Source organism: Haliotis rufescens, unplaced genomic scaffold, assembly GCF_023055435.1.
Source record: "Haliotis rufescens isolate VD_foot unplaced genomic scaffold, xgHalRufe1.0.p SCAF_53, whole genome shotgun sequence".
Taxonomy (NCBI): domain Eukaryota; kingdom Metazoa; phylum Mollusca; class Gastropoda; order Lepetellida; family Haliotidae; genus Haliotis; species Haliotis rufescens.
Window position 1 is genome coordinate 2995295 of NW_025964257.1, and position 25031 is coordinate 3020325.

Below are 25031 nucleotides of genomic sequence, written 5' to 3' on the forward strand. Positions count from 1 at the left end.
AACATGGTTATCTTTATCAGACAGATATCACTTTTGCAAAGTGACACAATACTACGCACCAGAGACGTATTCAGTCAATTGAATAGACAATACGTGGTGGCAATTTGAGGAGGCCCCAGCTGTCCCTGTGTGTCAGTGTATGCTCAATAGGCTTGTACGTATGTCGTGTACACAACATATACTGGAGCTTGCTACCCGGAAGCACATCGGGTAGGTACACGTTACAAGGAGTGTACTACTCGCCAGGACGTGATCAACTGTATTGCAGTGGATCAATAACTGTGTGTAAGTGTGTGCTGAGGTTTCGTAGATCTGTTGCGAAAACAACGTACAGTGTCACGGTAACCATAGAGTACCCCTCATACATCAGGAGGTAATCTAGACGGGACAACTTCTGTGTGCGTGCTAGGCTTGTAAGTCTGTCTGTCTATATTGGAACTCACAACCGGAAACACGCACAAGGTAGGCATTTGAAACCATGAGCGTCAACTTACCCACCTTAAATCTAAAATAAGCTTGTAGGTGTTACTCTACAATGTCATGTGAAGTCTGAGTGCTGGCTTATGTCTTAGTCCCAGTGAGTAGGCGGGGCTGCATAAAATACGCCGTCGTGGGCTTAGTTTAAATACATGAGTATAGTTTGGAAGTTCCGACTAATGCCACGATACAGCTTGGTGTTGCTAGTCGTGTTGGGGGACAAGAAGATTAGGGTCAACACTGGTAAGCACTTACACTGCGGGACACTCATCAATCGAAATTCTAAAATTGTTAAAATTGTGATTTAAGGAAATATTTATAAAGCCTAAGGGCTAATGTAGCTAAATGAACTGTGAACGTACTGAATGAATTGAAACGTGCTGAAGGCTTATAACGATGGAAGCTCACGTTGGACTCATTTGAATATGAGCTCACTGAATCTTTTTGTCCAAGTGAATTTTATGAGTGTCAGATTGTCCGTCCGTCGGAAACATTTCTGACATCTAAAAAGCAAAGCCCAGCTGTGGTGTATGTATTGTACATACCTCGTCAATGTCTGCATGTGGTACATATGTTTGTTTTGTTTGTTTGTTGTTTAACACCACACTCAGCAATATTCCAGCTATATGACGGCGGTCTGTAAATATTTGAGTCTGGACCCAACAATCCAGTGATTGACATCGTGACATGCATCAACCAAGTCAGCGAGCCTGACCACCCTATCGCTTATTACAACAGGCATAGTCGCCTTTTACGGCAAGCATGGGTTGCTGAAGACCAATTCTACCCCGGAGCATGTGGTATGCAAATTAATATATCATATGAGTTTTGTGGCAAGAACAAAGACCACAGCAGTGTAAGCATAATGAATAAACTGCTGTGGTATTTGTTCTCTCCGATCTAATAGGGGCAGTCAGGTAGCCTAGTGGTTAAAGCGTTCGCTCGTCTTGCCGAAGACCCGGGTTCGAATCCCGACATGTGTCAAATGTGTGAAGCCCATTTCTGATGTCCCCCCGCCGTGATATTGCTGGAATATTGCTAAAAGCGGCGTAAAACCATACTCATTCACTCACTCCGATCTAGTAAAATAGTTTCACAATTCTTTTGAAAAACATGTGACGACATAACTTTGCGTTTTGTTAGTAAGATGTGAAGACAAATTCATACATGTTGATGTCTCGATATGTCTCACCACAACAACTAAACTATTGGCTTTTAGCGATAGATCCGTTATTGAAGAATACGCTTGGGGAGATCTGAATTCATTATCCAAAGTTTGAACAAGCTTTACATTTATCTAATACTGTTCCTACTGATTCGCCCTTGTACGTGTCAGCTTCATGAATTCATGCTCATATTAGTAAATAAAATCAACTATGAATATATATGCTCTGTGAACGCTTTCATTAGGGTGGCTGTTGTTTTCTTGGGTGAGAGAAAATAGTAACCTGGTGACCAACAGAGGAATAGTTATATGTTTGAGATTACAGTTTGAGGATTACGTAGAAGACCCTAAAGACAAAAATCGCTGCTTAAATTCAGGGTTCAAAAGTGAAATAAAAGAATGTTTTTGGACTTATTCTATGCTTTATATCTATGCAATTCAATAGGTCAATCCTTTTTGCATTGCAGGACGTATTTGTGAGCTATATTCAGTCAGATGTGTATGGACATGTTAAAGACAAGGAATTACAGGGTTGTATCACAGCAACAGTTTGATCACAATGATACACAAATACATTAATAATCCTTATCAGTTATTGACATAGGAAATTCCTACTCTTTCAGAAATATGTCGACAACGACTGGTAGAATCACTGAATATTACAAGGCAGTCAGGACAATTTACGTTTTGGGAATAGCATTCAATGGTGAGTTAATTTCTTATTAATCCACACAAAACTAACACAGCCGTAATTAAGTTACCAGGGATAATGAATACATGTGTGCATTGGTTTAAACACTGTTATCAGGGCGTGTCAACTAGGAGAAATCAAAGGCATGTAGGTACTTTGAGGCACCCTCATATTCCATGTGTTCATGTTCCCAACAGGTGTAGCCTCCCAGTTGTCCTCCAGCCCTGTGGTAGTGAGGGAGTCTCAGACAGCCAGCTTCAGGTGGCAGGTGTCAGCTGTAACAGATGGTTCCACTGTAAATACCATATATGTCATCAGTCCATCCAGAACTACAGTACTACTGGCCGGCACAGTTAACAATAGCCACCTGACTGCACCTGACTACACAGCTCGTGTGACCTACACCGGGAATCTAGCTGCTAACCCCAGGATCATGGCCTTTGACCTCCGCAGTGTTGTCAGTTCTGATGCTGGGGACTACGTCTGTGGGAAGAATGGACCATCTGTCATCATACCACAGTGTGGACAGAAGCTGGTTGTTCCTGGTAAGTCCACTTTACAAAGTAACTGGTATCACGTGGCTTCCCGAAATTGGATTTTGATTTACTTATACTAACTTAGTATTCAAATTAAGTTTTAAATTAAGTGCCAAGACAACTGATTACTGTGTTTTGATATCTATGGCTTTGTTCAAAGTGTCAGCTTGACATCGGAGCCGTTGGCTAAAAAACCCCAAGTCAAATCCATTTTCAGACAACGCAGGACCAGGTCCACTATTAAGCAACATATTTACAAAACAAGCAAGAGAGTGAGAGTGATATGTTTCTAAATGTTAACAATAATGCACGTCGTTTATATATTCTCAGAGAAACATAATGTTCTGGATAACTATTTGTTGCTGATACATTTACAAATGACTACGCTGTGTAATTTCCTTCATCACATCACCAATTACTGGTTGTCAGTTGTGACTTACCGAGAGCCTTTAGAAAAAATGTTACTTTTGAACTGACTTAAAAAAAATTATCGCCCGATCTTGCTTTTAGGGATATGATATTGGATTCGCATATTTTGGCATATATTTTATCAAACGTAACTAAATATTTGAGAAATATTTATTTGTTCTCCCTAGACACTGCATATATTTAAACCAATAATTAAAAGAAGCATAAAGTATAACAAACACGTTCAAGTGACAAGTTATGGCGACTAACTTGACTTAACATAAGCAATGCATATTAGTAATTAACCAATAGTAATGATTTTGATTGCTAAGACAAGATAGTTATAGCTAAAAACATATTTGAGACAGTGAGAACAGACCATGTTGTTGCCCTCCAGAACGATTCACATAAGCAAAGCATATTAGTAATGAACCAATAGTAATGATTTTGAATGTTACGACAAGATCGTTATAGCTATAAATATATTTGAGACAGTGATAACAGACCATGTTGTTGCCCTCCGGAACGAACACTTTGGATTCATGAGCATTGACATTGAGTTTGCATCAATTACAGTAACTATTAAACAATCTGGCACAGTGAATATGTCTTCTCTTATTCCGGCAGTCATGACATGTGTAGGGTGGGTTGTACTGTGACAGGGTTATCAGTGGGCTGTAACTCCTTCGTTCACCTTCTCGTATTTGTAACTGCTATTGATACTGCTGCCTATACACACATGTTCACACTGTATATATCAGCTAAGATACGAGTGGCGTTCAATTTGGACATCACATCTTGACACGCGGACTCTATGGACCACAGTGAGCAAATAAATTGGTCATACATTTTCCTCAATAAGTTTCCGAATCAATCCATGAATCATTATGTAAATGAGTAATATCCTGATGCACAAACAAATAAGACAGTTTTATTTTCATGAACGTAAAGTGATGGATGTTTTTAATACAGGTCAACCCACCAAACCAACACTCAATGGATCATCAGCCCCTGTGTTTGGGAAGCAGTTCACCTTGACCTGTAGCTCCTCCTCTACCACTGCCCCAGCTGACCATGGACTGACCTTGACCTACACCTGGCAGCGCGACAACACTGACATCACAGTTACCTCCCCTGGTTCTCCCTTCACCTTCACAGTGAGTTCCCGAGACAGTCACTACAGATGTAAGGCAACAGAAGACCAGGGTCTGGAGTCAGAGTGGAGCCAGCTGTACAACATGGAGCCACAGTGTATGTATACAATGCCATTCAATATTCCAATATCCATTAATGTTGTTGCCAAATATACTTCATAAGGTAGACCCCTTCCTCAGTAGCACTCACAAATAGTAAAACAATCCCATGCAAAGCACGATCTTGTGCAGTCTCACATGTAGTGACAGTCACATTGCTACTACTCAGATTGTACCTACTTGTACCAGCGATCTGACCAGTCCATGGCATTTGGTTCAATACAATATCGTCCGTGTTTCATTGAATTGGATTCCATGTGTGACACCACGCACATGCGCCATGTAGAACAAAAGATTGCAGAGAATGATTTCACATTTGGTGACGAAGACTTTTATTGTTGTATTTGTTAGCAAGTGAAATCTCTAGAACAGGGGTCAGATGTGCGGACAGCCATTCTAAATTAGAGAATAAATCAAATTCTACTCACACCCCCGTTGGTATCTACCGGCCTACCTTGGCCTGCACACTTCCTTGTACGTCGCGAGTTATCCCCTGGCCAACCTTGGTCATATATGTCTGGACCTAAGTGTAGAAATACGCCCAATAGTGTAGCCAACTACTTGACCATGGTCAGTGGGCAGTTAGTTATATTCACCCATAGCGTGGGACTACACGAAAACGTGACACAGTGATATTTTAAATATATGTCTACCATCACCTCTTTTCAAAGCAACACTGAATAGTGATAAACATGATAGTTAGTAGAGATAAGAGACGAAACGAGTAATGTTGGCATTTTTTCTTACAAAGTACAAACGTTGCATATTATCATAAAAGTCATGTTACTTATGTTTATTAATATTCTAATCTGTGATGTCAGTTTAAATTTTGCTTGAATCGAGAACACACTCAGTCGCTGTGGTTAAGCCGCTTGGGGTGAGAGACGACGCGAGCAGGGGTTTCCTGTTCAGTTGTCGCCTCTTTGGTATATATATATATATATAAGTGGAATGCTAAATTCCCTTTGGAAGATATCTCCGAACTGTATCAGCTCGTACGGCAGCGTCGGTGCTCCAACGAAAACTTCACGAAAACTAGTTTCGACGTCTTCTAAACTACTCAGACTGCCGTCGTAGCAGTTTATACCGCTGTTGATTATAAAACTCTCTGTGTATTTAGTTCCGGTCAATATGTATATTAGAACTTGAAAGATGGCCTAACGACCCTACATAACCTGACAGATGGCCCCTATGCCGTGAACCTACAACCCTCCACTCTGTCCTACACCTGGAGGGAAGGTCAAGAGCGTGTACCAAGTATCCTGTGTTCCCCCACCGGTGTGTACATACATTGGTTTAATCTGTTTCACTGTTCTGACAGATGGCCCCTATGCTGTGACCCTACAACCCTCCACTCTGTCCTACACCAGGAGGGAAGGTCAAGAGAGTGTACCAAGTATCTTGTGTTCAGCCACTTGCAGACCTGCGTGTACATACAAGTGGTTCAAGGATGGGACAGTCCACAGTGATGGAGCTACACTGACTATCCCGGTGGCTGACAGGTCACAGACAGGATCCTACAAGTGCCAGGCTTCAAATACACACGGGACTAATGACAGCTCAAGTGTCTCAGTGGATGTTACACGTGAGTTTTGTCAAGCAGAAACCGACACCTTTGATACGTTTCTTTACCTTATTGGTTAAAGCTGGATGGCCGCACATCGTTAGGCGTATGTTCATATGAACGTTTTCAGAAAGTGCCATATGAGGACTGTCATATAACAGTAAACATGAAGTGATACACAACCCCAAAGAGAAATTACATTGAGAAATGTAAGTTTTTAATTTGCCTGAGTTACATTGGCGAATGCTCTGCATCCAGTTACTGTATGTGATCTTCAGACAATGGTGTGGGGTGACGTACAATAACGATGTCACACGTCGACTGAGATGACCCATGCATTGTCCATTACAACTGCCATATCCCAATTACACTGAAAGGAGGAACTCTGATACAAAAAGTCCCGTTGTTGTATCATCTGTGTTGACTTTGATGTATCGTTTCAGTTCAATTCAGTGATATGGGTTTCATATACGCATATAGGGAAAACTTTGGAACAGAACTGAATCATGAAATATAATACAAATAATAGAAATGCATACTTACAACAATCTTTGTTCCTAATCATATTCGCCTAACATTTTTTAATCTGAGTACGCACAACTTGCAATGCAACATTTTAAGTTATTTGTTTCAGATCAGGCGAGTATAAGTATGTTGACCGCCAACAGTCGTAATGGTTCAGTAACAGTTAATGAGTCTGATGTGGTGATCTTGAGATGTCAGTTGGATAATGCTGGTAAACCAAGGTCAGTCATCAGGTTATTGAATGGAACTGAGGAGTTGACAAGGGCAGATAACTCACTGACAGCAGAATACAGACTGGAGTCAGCAGACTGTAGACAAAGAGGGAACTTCTCCTGTACTGCCACTAACAACATCGGGGCACCTGTCAGCCAGAGGGTGGAGTTGCGAGTCAAATGTAGGTAATGTGGGCTGGGCATCTGTCAACACGCTAGTAGTAGTAGTATTAGAAGTAGCAGTAGTAGTAGTAGTAGTAGAAGCAGTAGTAGTAGGAGGAGGAGGAGGAGGAGTAGTAGAAGCAGCAGCAGCAGTAGTAGTAGTAGTAGTAGTAGTTGTAGTAGTAGTTGTAGTAGTTGTAGTAAAGTAGTAGTAGTAGTAGTAATAGTAGTAGAAGGAGAAGGAGTTGTAATAATATTTTTTTAAGATGTAACAGTAACAAGTCCTACCTTACTAACTGATTGATTGACTCGATTGACTCGTTGATTGAGAGTATGTTTTCCGTAACTAGATTGCAGTTATCATGTGTACAGGAATGGGGTGTCTTTCTCCACCAAATCAAGCCTGTGTTTACCGTGCTTTGAATCATTGACATGTTTTGCATAAGGTTCTCCTCGACTTGCTGTGACAGTCCCAACTCAACTCAAGTACGCCGCTAGACTGGGGGGTAACGTGAACGTGTCTGTGTCAGTCCTGGCCTACCCCCTCCCCACATTCACCTGGAGTAGAACCAACTGCACCAGCCAGGACCTCACTGGTTCCTCCAGCCCTGTCTCAGACATCTCAGTCACTGCCAGGCTACACCTTACTGACCTCCAACAACAGGACGTCGGGGACTACAGTCTTACAGTGGACAATGGCGTGGGCAGTTCAGTGACATACACACTCACATTAGTGGCTGTAGGTGAGATGCTGATTTCTGATTATCAGTCAAGCCTTCAGGATTTTTCTATTCAAAAGTTTATGTAAATATCTCTACTTGTTGTTTGCTCATTTTACGTTTATTTAGCTTCACAAATTATGAACTTAACTTTTCAACATTCTCAAATGAAACTATGATTACAATCGTCTGATTAATGTTTTGCTGTTACGCCCACTACAGGTAACTACAAAGGATTTGCCCATTCATATATTTCTTAAATACTATTGTCTCATTTTAACTTCTGTTGAGTTTCTAAATAATATCATTTAAAATAGATGTTGTCCCGTTTCCTTTCTGGACATAACAAAATAGCATAATGGTACTTATCTGTATGCACCATTAACGAATGCTCTAATGGATAATTTTCTATATTTATTTAGGTTTCCAGGGATTTCTTGAGTTCAAAGTAAACATGTGTATCTTGGTTTGAGCGAATGGATCTATATATATATCAGCATGACCAACACAAGAAATTAGCTTCACACGTTGTACGCATATTGGGAATCGAACCTAATGTCTGATTACCTACCACTTAAACCTATGACCAAATAATTTGTTTGAAAGTAGGAAATTGAAAACAAATATATTTTCATCTGAAGACAGGCATTGTCTATTATCATATTTTGTTCATATTGTAGATCCACCAGACCAGCGAAAACTTGAAACTCCTTGTTTGTATTCAGGGGTAATAGTAGGATCCACAGTAGGAGGCATTCTTCTTACCTTGCTCATTGTGGGAAGTGTTCACATGGTTCTGTACAGAAAGGGATACAAGTTCGGACATATTCCAGAAGGTATACAGTTCAATTTCCGTAGTAAAATGATTGAATATTATTTGCAGGTAATAGGGAGAATGTCAATATAATGTTCAATGACATATGCGAATATGTTTGAAAGAACGATTGTAAGAATTTCTTTTGTTGAATGTATATGTAGAATATTGACAGAAAAGGACGTAGTTATACCAGCAAAGGCCTTGTTAAAGGTTGCAGTTATTATATAAAGTTTACTTTATCATTTTCTATGTGGATTTAATTTACGATTGACAATACATGTTGCCATGGGTGATGTGTGTTTTACATTATATTCCATGTGGTTGTTCTTGTTTTTCAGAAACTGCATCACGAAAAAGGTAGTATAAATGCAAACGTTAAACATAACAATGAGTAAACATGTGCAAATATGGAAAAAAGATATGGAGACATATAAATTCTAGCTAAAAACTGAGGTTTAATGCTCCATTCCATTATGACTTTTCAGTAACGTACTTTGTTGTCTTCCTAGCACCAGGAATCCCGAAACTGTAGAAATGGATAACAGAGGGTATTCATCATTAGGTATGTACTGGGTATTGGTTGTTACCCTTTGCTGAAATTACCATTATGTATGCGTCCATTTAACACTGAAATCATTACTATGTGTTCGTATTATTTTGTTTCAGATCAGATAAATGGCCCAGTCCAGTATTCAAATTTGGAGGAATCAGAAAAACAACAGTATTCACAGTTTAAGATTTATGAGAATACAAAAGGTAGATGACGATTTTTCCATTTTGCTCAATACTGTTTTAGTTTAATAATTCCAGTCAAGGTAATGTTGAAGTGCTAGTTAGAAGTAGGGAGTTTTGATTTGGATTTATTATTGAAAGACGTAATGAATTACATCTTCAGCGGATGCAGCAGATACAAGTACCTATGAAAGCACGGTAGTTACTCCCCCTGTCACCTATGAGTCGGTGAGAGTATCACCATACCAGAACACTGGGGCACATTCTCAAGGTAACCAACACATGAAACATTCTTCCTGATTAAACTCTTATGCCATTGCCAAGGATCCACTGTAGGCATGAACGATCCAACATCATTAAACAGTAACATATGCCTTCTTTTCTGACCCAATGTAATACGTTTAGCATCTCATGTTATTGTGAGTAGATATATAATCTGTCATTTTCTATGGTTAATTTCATATTGTTCTATACTTTTCAGGTCCTGACCATGGCAATTAGTAACGAAGAAGGTAGACTTCATAATAACAGATCCAGTAACAGACCACGGAACACGTGCAGCATATTAGATTCCTTTCCGGATTAGAATCGGCCTTCAGCAACCCGTGCCGGCCGTAAAAGGCGACTACGTTTGTCATGAGAACCGGATAACGGGATCGGGTGGTCATGCTCGCTTGGTTGGATCAGTGCTCATGATATCATCACTGGATTGTCTGGCCCAATCAGATTGTCTGATTTTTTACAGACCGTCGTTATATAACTGGAATATTGATGATTGCGGCGTTCAACAACGATCTTACAACAAAATATCGCTATTACTGAATTGTTTCGTGTTTTCATTACATTGTTTTATGTTTGCTTGATAAATGCAAAAACTACAGAGACCAAACATTGACCATGGCAAGTAGGCGAAAGGAGCTCCGTCACACCATGTTAGTCATTCGCATGTCTGTCTCTATATCGCCTATGTCACTGAATATTTCACACAGCAAATGAATATGATCGCGTAAACTTAATGGAAACATTGCAGTTGAAATATTGTTATCAGTGTCAGATTTCGGGAACTTTAACCTGTTTCTATTATTTGGTGTGAAGCAGCATTTGTTGTTCAACCTAAATGAGGAAACCTGATCAGCCAGTTTTAGGTTCTAGTTTTTACCATGCAGTCGTATAAAATCAGGACTGCAATATTATATATTGCAAGTGTGTGTGTGAGCCAAGAGTCAACACTACGATTGTTTGGAAGTGCATTTCTTCGTTTTGTTCATTAGGATGGGTCGTAGCGAGGTTTTCGTAAACAATCATGAAGTCAAACTCTCTGACATTTCTCAATGTATACTGGAACACTGAGTTCAAAATTAAAGTGTCTAATTCTTCAGAAAGAATGCTTCTGTATGTGAGTGAGTGGCACACATCATGACATTTAATTGTTACCAATTTGTATGGAGTAGAATTTGAAATTATACTGTTATGGCCAGCAGGCAACGGACTGACGGATATCATCAGTGAGTGAGTACGGCGAGTGAGTGAGGTTTTACGCCGCTTTTAGCAATATGCCAGCAATATCACGGCGGGATCACCAGAAATGGGCTTCACACATTGTTCCCATGTCGGGAATCGAACCCGATTCCTCGGCGTGACGAGCGAACGCTTTAACCACTAGGCTACCCAACCGTCCCGCTTCTTTATGTATTCCCAGGGATTTCCCAAAGAAGGCAGACGTAGTCCGTGTACCAGGTACATGTAAGCGTATCCTGCCACACCGGTAGCACCCGTGGAGGGAATACATTCACGTTTTGTTTCATGTAAAACAGCTTATTTGGTGTTTAGTACATTAATGGTTGCGCCATAGCTAGATTGTGATGATAGATTGACTTAAACTATGTCATCTTTCTGTCTGCATGTCTGTAGCGCAGTTACACAAATCCTACTCCAGCACACAACATTTAATATATGACCTAATTTAGAAACACCATGCTAAGTATTCGTTTAAAACCCAAAATAAAACTATAAATTGCCGAACAAAGACAAAAGGTTTGAAATTGTCAGTGTGATCATCCCATTCCAGTGGATATTAGGGTTTCCATTAATGATATATAACCCCGACCCTTATAAGAAAAGGTGTTTTTCGAGAGAACGCATTAAATAATGTCAATGTGACCGACAACCTTTAGTGATCTCATGTTTAACGCTTACATTATGTTCGTCATTGATCTGCTAAATTCATGTAGTAAAATTTCTAAATAGTTTCAAACCATCGGTCGATGTATATATAGTGTGAACGGGTGGCGATCAGAGGAGGCAGAATGATTAATATTGGGCCCCTTATCTATTCAATCGTTTAAAATTTAACATCATGTCGACTTTGATAGTGAACCTTTGTTGCTCATGTAGTTGGTCTGAACAAGAGAGCTTCCGCTGTATGTGTATATTGTAAGCAAAGGTCGGTGACACGGAACCCGGATTATTCGCGTTCTATATTAGCATTGCCATATCCACAGACATGTGAATGTGTAGAGCATTCAGTTCAGCAAAGGGACGCGTGGTGGCTTGGGTATGATCTGATAACACACAAGGTTGTGAATGGTGAGAGTTGCCATGGCATTCGATGGGCTTCCTACTCAGGTGTAAAGTATGGTGGCTGATTATTGCCATCTCTAAGACAGAACTGCGGAGATTGATTAGTCGCTCTGGACTTGTCACATAGTCGACATGATTCCACTGCTATGATGTATGAGAAGACAACATTTTTGGATGACAGCACAAGGCGCCACAACGCAAGTGATTCACTGCATGAAGTGTCATCACCCAACAAGGTGACCAGATTAAACTCTGGTGGCTGATTGATGTCATTTTGTGTTTTTTTCCACCACCCAAACATGACTGAATGTTTTGTTTCGACTGAAATGGGAATTAGCAATGTAATTTTCTTTAAGATATTTTATTCGTTTTCCATTAGTCACTCTGGACATCATATAGACACCATGTTTCCACTGCCTTTTTCTGGGAGATAACAAAGATGTATATAGATCTATATACGCCTTTGGAGAGGATAACATTTCGGGACGGTAGCACAATGCATCGGCAGTCGCCACAACGTGTCTGATCCACAGCATGAAATGTCATCAACCAACAAGGTGACCAGATTAAGGCATGGTGGCTTGTTAATGTTATTTTGTTCTGAAGTAGAGTGGAAGTTTTTTACACCAACCCATCCGCATTTCCGGGTGTGTTGATATAGCATTGTGAATAACTTTGTAATTTGTTTCAAATGAAATTTGAAAGAGCAATCTAATATACTCTTCAAAAAAGAAAAGAAGCGCAAAGCCAGATTGGTGTGAGGTAGGAAACGAGGAACCGTACAAGGTATTGAGCCAAAATGTTGTGGAGAGAACACTTGGTGATTGTTGTCATCTCAGTTATCGGTAGATAGGGAAATTCCGAGGTGAAGGTCAGCTACGATCAATAACGCGTATGTCCCCCGTTGGATTCGATAGCAGCTTGACATCTCCTGCCCATGGAAGAGACGAGGATGCGATTCACATAATGGGGAATCGTCGCCCGCAGCCAACTGCTGCAACGTCTAGGGAGGTGGTTGACGTCTACCCAATTCATCCCACAGATGCTCTATCGGGTTCGGATCCAGGGATCTGAAGGGTCAGGGGAGAACATCAACATTGGTGTTGTGTAGACAGGCTCTTGTGATCTTGTGATCCGTTCTGTATACAGTCGAGCGTTGTCCTGCTGCCGTTGGCTGCAAATGGGAGGGCGTGTTGCAGGAGAATTTCGTTAGTGTATCGTTGAGCCGTAAGATTGCCCTGGATATGGAACAAACCTATCCTGCTATGATGAGAACCTGTCCACTTCCTGTACGTAGTTTCCGGCGTAACGTTCTCCCCGACGTCTGTAGACCCGTGCTGTTCCATCTACTCGACAGAGGAGAAATCTTGTATCACACTTAGAGTTGGAGGTCTAAGCGGTCACTTCGGAATGAACAACACAAGTCCCCCCCCCCCCGACCTTTAGTCTGGTCACTTGTATACCCAGGGTCGTCAGCTAAAATCCTGCATCTGGTCAATGTATCTGGTCAGTGGCTTTTTTCCGAATCGTACATGTTTCCCGACTAATGCTTTGCAAGTCTTTGTTGAGATTATTTTGATCTGGAAAATTTGTCACTGACACTAAAACACATTACACCTCTTCGTTTTGCACCTCTTGGTCCCCTTATGATGCTTTTATGGCCAAAAATATTCGTATTGCGTTTCTATTTTTGAAGAGTATATTTACTCATATTTGTAGTATTATTGTCACAAGTTGTTCAAGATGTGCTTTATGTTATGTGAACACTTAGAGAATTCTGTAACAGTCAAATGCCACGTTATTTCATAAATACCATCGTTATTGCCATTATCACCATTTCAAACAAACGTTTCAACATCAACGTCATCAATTAGCGTCGAAAGGAATACACCTCCCCTGAACATCTACGTTTGACATGGTGATACTATTCAATAGCAAAAGTATTACATTTCTTTACATCCTAATATATTTTGTTTCTGTGCCCAGTCCTTATAGCATACTGTATTTCTTCTCTCAATTCTTGATATAACATCACAGTGATGTGTAACACAAAAGGAGTAAGCGTTGTGTGGACTTCAGATTTAACGTCGCCTCCAATATAATTGCACCTATTTTACGACGTGCATGCGCGTGCGCGCGTGCGTGCGTGCGTGCGTGCGTGCGTGCGTGCGTATTTGTGTGGCGGTTGTAGAGAGAGAGACAGGTCAGTTCTACAATAATCCACATAAACTGCCTGGGTCACTATTATGAAAACAATATAGTGACATGGATGCGTAGAAAACAGTTTTACAAACCACGTGTGTGTGTGTGTGTGTGTGTGTGTGTGTGTGTGTGTGTGTGTGTGTGTGTGTGTGTGTGTGTGTGTGTGTGTGTGTGTGTGTGTGTGTGTGTGTGTGTGTGTGTGTGTGTGTGTGTGTGTGTGTGTGTTGGGCAGAGGGATCTAAGTCTTCTTTATTGCCAACCCTTCAGACAACATACTGGCGTCAATAGTTGTGTCCCTTGCGCGCCTTGCCGATCGACGTTTTGACTTCCTGAACACCTCCAACAGCTAAAATTCACTAGAATGCAACGATCAGCCATGAGACCTTTCACCCATAGAGCACTTCTGGGACACATCAGAAGTAACCTCTACATTTGCCGAACTGGCTCAGACAATGGGAGGAGCATGACCCATGACCCATTATTAAACAACTTAGCACAAACTCCAGCTTCCTTATTCCTTCATGTGTATTTTCCATTCATTACCATCACCCGATCCTTATTTTTATTTCTGTAATCATCTGTTATTTTCGAATACCCCCTTCTCCCCCTTTTGGGAGAGTACATTTTGACGAATCTAATTTGCTATCACCAGTTCAACTTATAACAAAGCTTCTGTACATTTATGAAACACTAAATCTGAACCCACATGACGTAGATTGATCGGCTATATTTAGCCACTACTGAACTAGTTTAAAGCGCCTGGTATACAAGTAAACACGACCTTGTATATATTTCTTCCGTGTTGATCTACCCGGTCACACACGACGACTGCAGCAACGATTTGTGTCTGGCAACGTGAAACCTCAGATGGTATGTACTCTACTATATTTTTAATCTTACCACATGTCATCTTATGTGTCTAAGTTTACTGATATCACCATGTGTGAACGCCTCTTCTGCATGACATAATGTATAAGAATCAGCCACAATCGCTCAATATACTCGCGTACTTTGACGCGGCCTACATCTGCACACAATAATGTGCATATCTAAACTACTCCCAATTCACACTTAAAGCACATTCAAAGCGCTAGATTATTTTCCCTCAATAGATCAGTGTGAAATCGATTTTCATTCTCATCCCCCTGGGAAGTATACAAACCAAACTGCCTCTATGGCGCGAGAAGGTTAACAGTCAAATGAACAGCTCAGCCTACCGGGTACCCATTTATTGTTGTGAATTGAGGTGGGGTAAACTGAGTTTTAACGTCGTGTTCAAAGTTACAAGATTACTGCACATATAGCGACGTGCATGCATGTGTGTAAATGTGTAAATATGTGTGTTAGTGTGTCTATCTCTTGTCCGGACAGACGCTTTATCCACAAGACCACTGAGGCGGTCTGCTTACACAAGTATGCAAATATGTATGCATATAATGTGAACGCAGGGCAAAATGTGTACTTTAGATTCAGATGAACGTTTTTACCTATTGTGGATATTTATATTTTGTACATATTCAAATCCGGCCTAAAAGGAAATATTGTAAATAGTTACTTTTTTGTCAAGGCTAGAGAAGCCAAATTGTATCATTTGGCACCGGAAAATCGAAGGTATTTTTAAGATATTCATCCTTTATCCTGACAGTTGATATTACAAAATTGATATATATATGTTGTCTGGTTAATTGTCTTTTAGTCAGGTTGACAGCGGCGTGTGAGTTTGTGTGTAGGTTTGTGTACGTGCGTGTGAACTTATGTGTGGGTCCGGATGAATGCTGGTATATAGTGCTTGCCCACTGAGTTATCGTGGCACAGTTTAACATGGATACCCAACTCAGACCAAGTATACTGACTCCAAGCCGACCAGTCCTTATTGGTTCAATGCCGAGCGCCATGCAGGGTAACAACAAGCACCATCTTTGAACACGTTTTGATCAACTTGACCAGGGAGGCGGTACTCTCATACAAGCATCTTATGGACACTCAAACCAGCATCAAAATTCGTGATAGACGATGAACCTTCATTCCAGGTTTCACCGAGGTGCCAGACAACAAGCATGGTGAAGATAGCTGCTGTTTCTTTAATATGTGCGATTGCAGGTATGTATTTCGTATAAGGCACATGTGTGATAACTGTGATTTTACTTTACTATCTTTTCTTCTTTTTTTGTGTTGATTGGTGATTTAACAGTAATTACCCCACATATTAGAGAAAAATGGAATATCTCCTTGTTAAATCATCACAGCAAATCAAATAGAACGTGACTTTTAGTAAATTACGGTGATACTTCTAAAAAGCCAAATATCTTCTTCCTGCAGGTGTTGTGTCAGGTGCACCCAGTGCCAGTCCAGTGTTGTCTGCAGTGTCTGACACAGCCAGGTTCAGCTGGGAGATTCCACAGGGAGGTCTGGGGACAAGTACTGGTTTCTACGCTGTCACTCCTGCTGGTAATGCACCTGTGTTCATTGTGACAAGTACTGGGACATTAGTTGTCTTGCCCAACTACAGAGACAGACTGCTGTACCACGGGAACATAGCAGCCAGGAATGTCACCTTCACCCTCAGCAACATCCAGACATCAGATGCAGGGACATACACGTGTGGGAATGGAGGATCTACTATTGTGATACAAAACTGTGGACAGAAACTTCTTGTTCTGGGTAAGCGGCTCTTTAATCAGTTGCTGTTTTGTAGGCGGTGACCATAGTTTAGCCCTCTTTATATTCAATATACATATTCAGATGACTAAAATATACTTATGTCTCAACTATGTGTAAAGGCATACCTGTCTAGCAATGTAAAGTAAACATAATCGTCTGTGTATTTGAATACACACCTTGTAGTCCTAATTTGGCCCTTTGTCCAGCCAGCACTTAGATATATATTATCTATCAATCTAATCAATCTACACAATTTTCTTTGAACATTAAGTTTTCTTCTTTTTGGAATTCTATCTTTGGAATGAGGTATGTGAACGCACCAAACAACACCAGTAACGCATGCTTGTTTTCATTAGTGGGCAACAATATCTGAAATCTAAATGACACTCAGATAGCATCCAGGGATACAGAATATGTATTTGCTTGCGTGCGTTCGTTCGTGCGTGCGTGCATGTGTGCGTGCCTGCGTGCGTGTTTGTCTGTGTATCTGTGTCTCTGTATGTTACATACCGTGAATCTACGTCAAACTACCTTGTCTACATAGTTTCATGGAATGCACTTCATTGTTCAACACATAACAGCAAAGTGAAAACACGTTTACGCTAAACAATGGCGCACAAACAATGCTCTTTTGAATAAACATACATCCATCAGAGCTGTTTGCAAAAATTAAACAACCTTTCATCCTGTGACTTCCGTCAGTGCATCTCCTGATCCTACAAGTAACGACTTAATCATGTACCCAATAATACCTGTATTCCTTCTCTCTAATTATATTATATTTTCCCATGTTACAAACGATTGTGACGCAGGTTAATGTCGCCTGCAAGGCAACATTGATTTAAGTGGTGTTGATGCCAGAAGGATATTTACGACTTTGCAGTGTTTGAGTTGAAGACAAACGTAACTGTAAAGCCTAATTTGGTTTCAGGCGCATGTTCCACCAGTAAAATGGTTACATGTCGTCAAAGCAAAACGACAATCCGATCTCGAACACAAGCTTGCCCATTGATGAAAACAAACTAGTACTAGTACTAGTTTTAACACTATGAAAGTGGGGGGACGTGCCCTAAGTCTTTACAAATGTTGTTAAATCCACGAGGACATGTGAGTGAGATAAGCACAAAATCGTTATCAGTGTAAATCTTGGATTCCAACCCACGGTCATTTTGTCTTGCCACGCCTAAATGATGCAACTCTGACTGAGCATTGCGCCGTCTTTGACGACTGGGCCGCCCATGCACCCTTGTATCTAGTAATTCAGGGGAGTTGTATAATATATTAATAAAATAATAGCGTTGATCATTAGATCTCTATGCCGTCTTTTGATAAAACATTGCTCCTAATTAAACTCACGCTGAGGTTGTTGACATTGATTTTTGTTTGCTAAAATATACATTTTCAAGCCGTCAATACAAAATGCAATGCACGTTTTAAATAAAACCCAATAATGATTATACATTTATATCCTTCAGGAACTAAAGAATACCCGTGTTTTCATTTGCACCATGGTCATCACTTAGGGACGTTATAGATCATTTGTACTTTTCTATAACTTGTACATTTCTATAACTTGTACTTTTCTATAACTTGTACATTTCCATAACTTGTACTTTTCTATAACTTGCACATTTCTATAACTTGTACTTTTCTATAACTTGTACTTTTCTAAAACCTGTACTTTTCTATAACTTGTATTTTTCTACAAATTAACTGTTAAAGTTGTATTAATCAGGCGTGGATAGAGCTTTTTGGATTAAGAGGGATGCATTAATTTGGGTTTTAAAAAAATGTAATTTTTGTTCAAAATATTTAACCAAATGAGTAAGTGAAAGTGTTGGTACACGAAAGTAGCCTCGAGCTCTGTGTGTGCGATTGTTGTTGATATCACGTTTGTTCTGTTAGAACTTAACATGGTTTATAGTCGAGAAAACGTAGCCTTCTCACGAATGTTATCTTTTAAAATCGGCTGATAAGAGATCATAAGTTTTATTACATTTTGTGAGTATGAAGATGGTTCTATGGCCTAAAACTGATGTTAATGTCACCGAAATAACATGGCTCATGGAAGACCCGGATTCGACTCTCCAACTGGGTAAGATATGAGAAACACATTGGTATTAACCCTTTCGTGTTATTATTTGCATATTGCTAAAATGACATCAACCAAACTCACACTCACACACGCATTCACCCTCTAATTCATTCACTCACTCTAGAACTATATATATGTAAATTCTTGAACTCTAATATATGAACTCTTTGAAAAGGCAAGCCCACCACTTCTAGCCGTCCTGTGTCCACAACTCCTGTCTACAACCAGACAGTGACCTTGACCTGCAGCTCCACCTCTACTTCTGTCCCAGCTGACCATGCCCTGACCTTGACCTACACCTGGCAGCGTGACAACACTGACATCAGAGTTACCTCCCCTGGTTCCCCCTACACCTTCACAGTGAGTTCCCGGGACAGTCACAGCTACAGATGTAGAGCCAGAGAAAGTCAGGGTCTGGAGTCAGAGTGGAGCCAGGGGTACAACATGGAGCCTCAGTGTGAGTACAGCCTTCACATTACCGATTCATGTAATGATCAATCATAGTTAGCCAGAATGAACAGCTATCAAAGATACAATAATAAAACACAAAGAGCAAAATTTAGAAATACTTTTAGTCGAGGAAACTCACGGGGAGTGTCATTGACATTGGCTGTTGATATATTATCTTGATGCTCGCATGGCAATGGTAGTTTAAATAAATTGTTACTCACCTGTGGAATGCCCCCAAAATCTTGTGAGAAGAGTCCATTATCGTATCATTAGCTACGAAAGTTGTGTTTGCATTCATACGCGACCATTACACCGGCGACGTTTTCTTTTCAAATTAGAATTTACTAAGTTTAAATAATACGTAAATTACAAACCTCTTCCAAATTAGATAACACGTTTCAACTCGATGTCGCTCGTTAGATTTGTTTTGAAATACACTCGTAATGGAAACGGTATCTATTCGGAACTATGTTTCGGGATGGTAAATACCCCAACGCCAGGGCTCGCTAAATACAATCCTTATTCCTAATGAAATGTTTCGCAATTTGTATCTCCAAAGTTGCAAAAACTTGTAAAATGCCTCTGATACGTCACACTTAAACACTTATTTTCAATGTATTAAACAGAAATTGTGATAATGATAGCAATTATCCCAGTAGTTTCTCAAGATTCCTGATTGTAAATTCTCCATCTCTACCCCAAACGGATATGCTGTCTAGAAACCTACCCGTTATGTGATATATGTTCAATTGATAATTGATGTGCCATATGGCGTGGGACTACTTACCTACATCTTCCTCAAAAACACAAAACAAACCTCATATTTTGATCGCTATGCAAAACCATGAAAAGTTTAAACAATCACTCATTCAGGTGCATGTCTGCTATTAAACACACGTTGTTCTATCATATAGTTTTCATAGTGCTTTTCTGTATATCATCAACTAATCATTGTTTTCCACATTTGTGTTATTAGAGGTATATCTATATCTTCTTGTATCACGGTATCAGTGTCACAGTGCCATGTATTCCAGACGGGCCCTACCAGATCTCCCTGACCCCCTCCACCTCCTCCTACACTGTGACAGAACACCAGGCTCTTCCATCAATCACGTGCTCCGCCCTCTGTAGACCAGGATGTAGCTACAGGTGGTTTCACAATGGAACAACTGTCAGCAGTGGAACCACTCTGAGTCTAGGACAAGCTGACAGATCTAAGACAGGCTCCTACAGATGTCAGCCTAATAATACACACGGGAGTAGTGACAGTGTCACAGTCAGTGTTGATGTTCAGTGTAAGTATATAGTCTACACTGGTGACAGTGTTACAGTCAGTGTTGATGTTCAGTGTAAGTATATAGTCTACACAGGTGACAGTGTTACAGTCAGTGTTGATGTTCAGTGTAAGTATATAGTCTACACTGGTGACAGTGTTACAGTCAGTGTTGATGTTCAGTGTAAGCATATAGTCTACACAGGTGACAGTGTGACAGTCAGTGTTGATGATCAGTGTAAGTTTATAGACTACACTGGTGACAGTGTCACAGTCAGGGTTGATGCTCAGTGTAAGTATATAGTCTACAGCGTCGATGATCAGTTTCATGTTTGGCATGCTACACCTATGGTCTTTGTGTTTGGCGTCATTCTAGATTAACGTTGCGTAAAAAATATAAATATCTTTAAGCACTCTCTTTAAACGTAAATGTGTTAACTCATGTGCTGAATGTAACTAATCCAAGGGATGTTCAATCTAATGTACAGCCCTTACCGTCCATGTCCATGATGCAATGATGCAATGAGTCATATATGTTTTCAGACCCCGTGACTATAATCATGTTCACCGCCAACTCACTCAGCAGGTCACTGACAGTTAACGAGTCTGACACAGTGACGTTACGATGCCAGACTGATAGTAATCCAAGGTCAGTCATCAGGATACTGAATGGAACTGAGGAGTTGACAAGGGCAGATAACTCCCTGAGAGCAGAATATAGACTGGAGTCAGCAGACTGTAGACAAAGAGGGAACTACTCCTGTACTGCCAGTAACAACATCGGGACACCTGTCAGCCAAGGGGTGGAGTTGCTGGTCAAATGTAATCTGTTTGGATATTCTATAAAGATGTTATTGTTGTGATGATTTCCATTGATGGTTTATGTCGCAACTTTGTCTATGATAATAACACCGTTGAGTAAATGGCTGCCCTACGGTATGCATGTATATCTGTGTTATCATGTCTCTAATGTTGATATTGCAAAGTTGAAGGGTCAAGGAAAGGCTTCTAATGAGTAATTCTACTTAATCGATAAATTTGGTCTTCATCATATTCTACCCTGAACGGATATTATTTGTTCCAGAGTCATGACATGTGTTGTCTACGTTTAACCAGGTTCCCCTCGACTAGATGAGACAGTTGCCCAGCAACTCAAGTACGCCTCTAGACTGGGTGGTAACGTGAACCTGTCTGTGTCAGTCCTGGCCTACCCCCTTCCTACATTCACCTGGAGTAGAACCACCAGCACCAGCCAGGACCTCACTGGTTCCTCCAGCCCTGTCCCAGACATCTCAGTCACTGCCAGACTACACCTTACTAACCTCAAACAGCAGGACTTCGGGGACTACAGTCTGACAGCTAACAATGGTGAAAGCAGTTCAGTGACATTCAGCATAGTGTCTGAAGGTGAGCCACGACATTCTGATTTATCATTCACTATTTCAGGATGCACTTGTTCATGTGTTTCAATACCTTGCTCTGACTGTTGTTTAATCATTACATCTTCATTGTACAAATAAAGAGTTTGATATTACAGCATACTCTGAGAAAGCTATGACAGCATTCCTTTTCATATTATTTTTTGTAAGGACCACCACAGATACCTACACAGTTTAGAGACCTTGACAATGCAACAACGTCGTCGGTATGGTTATCATGGCTGCCTGGTTTCAATGGTGGACACCCTCAGACGTTTCTGCTTGAGTATCGTCAGTTTGCTACAAGAACTTGGACTGTCTACAAGAGTTATGCAGACACCGGCAAGATGATGGTGGTGGAAGTGACTGGGCTTACACCAGGAGATATTCACATATTCCGACTACATGCTAGAAATGACTATGTGGATTCTAACAGATATGTATTTGTAGAAACTAGGACTGCTGGAGGTGTGTGTCACTCAAGTGGAATCACAAATGAATTAATCTGATTATCAGTTAAATGTAATGAACAACTCATCACCATAAACAACTTAATAGATCAGTATATGTTGTATTTGAAAGTTTCATTTTTTCCTCGTTTATGTTCACAAATATAACTCATCTTTTTTATTTCTTATTTTGAAGTACTTGAAGTTATGTTCCTTATATGAAGTTTCCAAGGGTTCTATTCATTCAACGTGAACATGTGTATCTGTGTTCGAGCCAATGAGTTGTGAGCTACATATCTTTTAGCAGTGTTAGTATCAATGATACCAGCCATCACGTTTACACATATGTTGAGATTCGAACCTATGTACTCTGTGTCACCACCCACCAATCACCAGTTAGTTTGTTTAACAGTAGGAAAGAAATATCCTTTCACCCGACCCTTAACACTGACATACGATTAGCACTCGTCTGTTATGATCTTTTGCTTATGTTGCAGATCCACCAAATCAGCAAAAACTAGAAACTCCATGTTCCTGTACCGGGCTAATAGCAGGAACCACAGTAGGGGGCATTCTTCTCACCTTGCTCATCGGGGGAATTGTTCTGATGGTACTGTACAGAAAGGGATACAAGTTCGGTCATACTCCGAAAGGTATACAGTTACATTTCCGTTGTAAAATGATTGCCAATAGGAATAATTCCATAATTTGATGAATGGGTTTGAAATGTGCATGTATTCGACATTAATATTGATATAAAAGACACATTTGTATCATCAAATGTATGTAGTTATTACTATATATATGGAGTCATTTACAGGTGACTTGATCCTTGTCGATGTAGGTTTCATTTATGAATGACGAGTTTTGTTGCCATGTGTGATGTGTGTTTTACATTATGTACCATGTGGCTATTTTTGTTTTCCAGAAACTGCATCACGAAAAAGGTATTATGAATGTCAAAGTTAAAGATAACAATGTACAGAACATGTGAAAATGGTAAATAAGGTAAAGAGGCATAACAAGACAACTAAACACGTATATTGTTCGTACGTTTATCGCTCCATTCCATCATGCTTTTTTAGAAACCGACTTTGTTAATTTTACAGCACCAGGAATCCTGAAACTGTAGAAATGGACAACAGAGGGTATTCATCATTAGGTATGTACTGGCTATTAGTTGTTACCCTTTCACCGGAATTAATTACTGATATATATATATATATATATATATATATATATATATATATATGGGACTGTTTAGCACTGAAATCATTACAATAGTTCCACATTGTTGTGTTTCAGATCAGATAAATGGTCCTGCCCAGTATTCAAATTTGGAGGAATCAGAAAAAAAACAGTATTCACAGTTGAAGATTTATGAGAATACAAAAGGTAGATAAAGGTTTTGTCATTTTGCTCAGTACTGATTTAAATTTCAGTATTCCAGTGAAGGTAATATTAAAGTGATATTAAGAAGAGTTATGATGTGGCTTCCTTGTTAAATACGTAATGAATTACATCTTCAGCGGATGCTGCAGCAGATACAAGTACCTATGAAGGCATGACAGAGACTCCCCCTGTGACCTATGAGTCCATCAGCGCATCTCCATACCAGAACACTGGAGCACATTCTCAAGGTAACCAAAACATTTAACACTCTTGCTGAATAAAACTGTATGTCATTGTCATGGGCCAACATGTGCATGTACAGGAGCATTAAACAGAGGCATGTTATTGTGAGTGATATATAATCTGACATATTCTGTGTTTAATAACGTACAGTTCTATACTTTTCAGGTCCTGACCATGGCAATAAGTAACGAAGAAGGAAGACAACATCATATCAGATCCAGCTACAGACCAAGGGACACGTGCAGCATGTTATAATCTTTTCCTTAAAGTCAAAACATCGTGAGACCAGTGAAGACCCGGTTTAGAATAGATCTTCAGCAACCCATGGTCGCCGTAAAAGGTGACTTTCCATTGTGGCTGAGGTATGTCATCGTATCCCCAATTGCGTAGATAGATGCTCATTATGTCAATCACTCGACTGTCTGGTCAAGACTCGATTATTTCTAGACCATCGTTATATAGCTGGAACATTGCTGAGTGTGGCGCTTAACAATAATTCAACACCAAAAAATACTTTATTACTTACTGCACTTTTTCATTACTTCGCTTGATGTTAGCTCGATGAAAGCACAGTTACAGACACCAAACATGGACCAAGGCGAGTAGGTTAAAGAAGCTCAGTCAAATGTTGGTTATGCTCATGTCTATTGATGTATCGCCTTTATACTTGTAACTGAATATTTCACATAGCAAATAAATATATGTTAACAATAAAAAACAAAAAATCAGCTTTGTTGATCACATAAACATAATGGAAACATCGCAGTTAAAAAAATGTTATCAGTGTAAGATTTCTCAGACTTTGCCCTATTTCTATTAGTTAATGCGAAGCAACCTTCGTTGTTGAACCCAAATGAGGAAATCTGATCAGTCAGTTTTGGTAAACAAACATACAGTCAGGATGTCTAACATCGCAATAGTTTTGCCCTTATAGAGCAACGTGCATGCATGCGCGAGTGTTTTTATGTTTGAGTGTGTGCGTGCGTGCGTGCGTGCGTCATTGTGTG

General features: G+C 40.1%; 1 protein-coding gene and 1 long non-coding RNA gene across 2 annotated transcripts; both read left to right on the forward strand.

The window, feature by feature from the left end:
- On the forward strand, positions 1 to 24749 carry LOC124125714 (protein turtle homolog B-like). Its single transcript, XM_048385048.1, has 14 exons — positions 1 to 210; positions 2266 to 2348; positions 2531 to 2878; positions 4250 to 4528; positions 20284 to 20544; positions 21066 to 21344; positions 21639 to 21929; positions 22112 to 22408; positions 22887 to 23042; positions 23318 to 23336; positions 23499 to 23551; positions 23695 to 23784; positions 23919 to 24029; positions 24190 to 24749. The coding sequence occupies exons 1-14, from the start codon at positions 140 to 142 to the stop codon at positions 24210 to 24212; spliced, it is 2361 nt and encodes a 786-aa protein (XP_048241005.1). The 5' UTR covers positions 1 to 139; the 3' UTR covers positions 24213 to 24749.
- On the forward strand, positions 8382 to 9285 carry LOC124125647. The gene is made up of 4 exons (XR_007218550.1): positions 8382 to 8548; positions 8868 to 8886; positions 9039 to 9091; positions 9196 to 9285. It is a non-coding gene; the product is annotated as an uncharacterized LOC124125647 (long non-coding RNA).
- Positions 24750 to 25031: the final 282 nt, after the last annotated feature.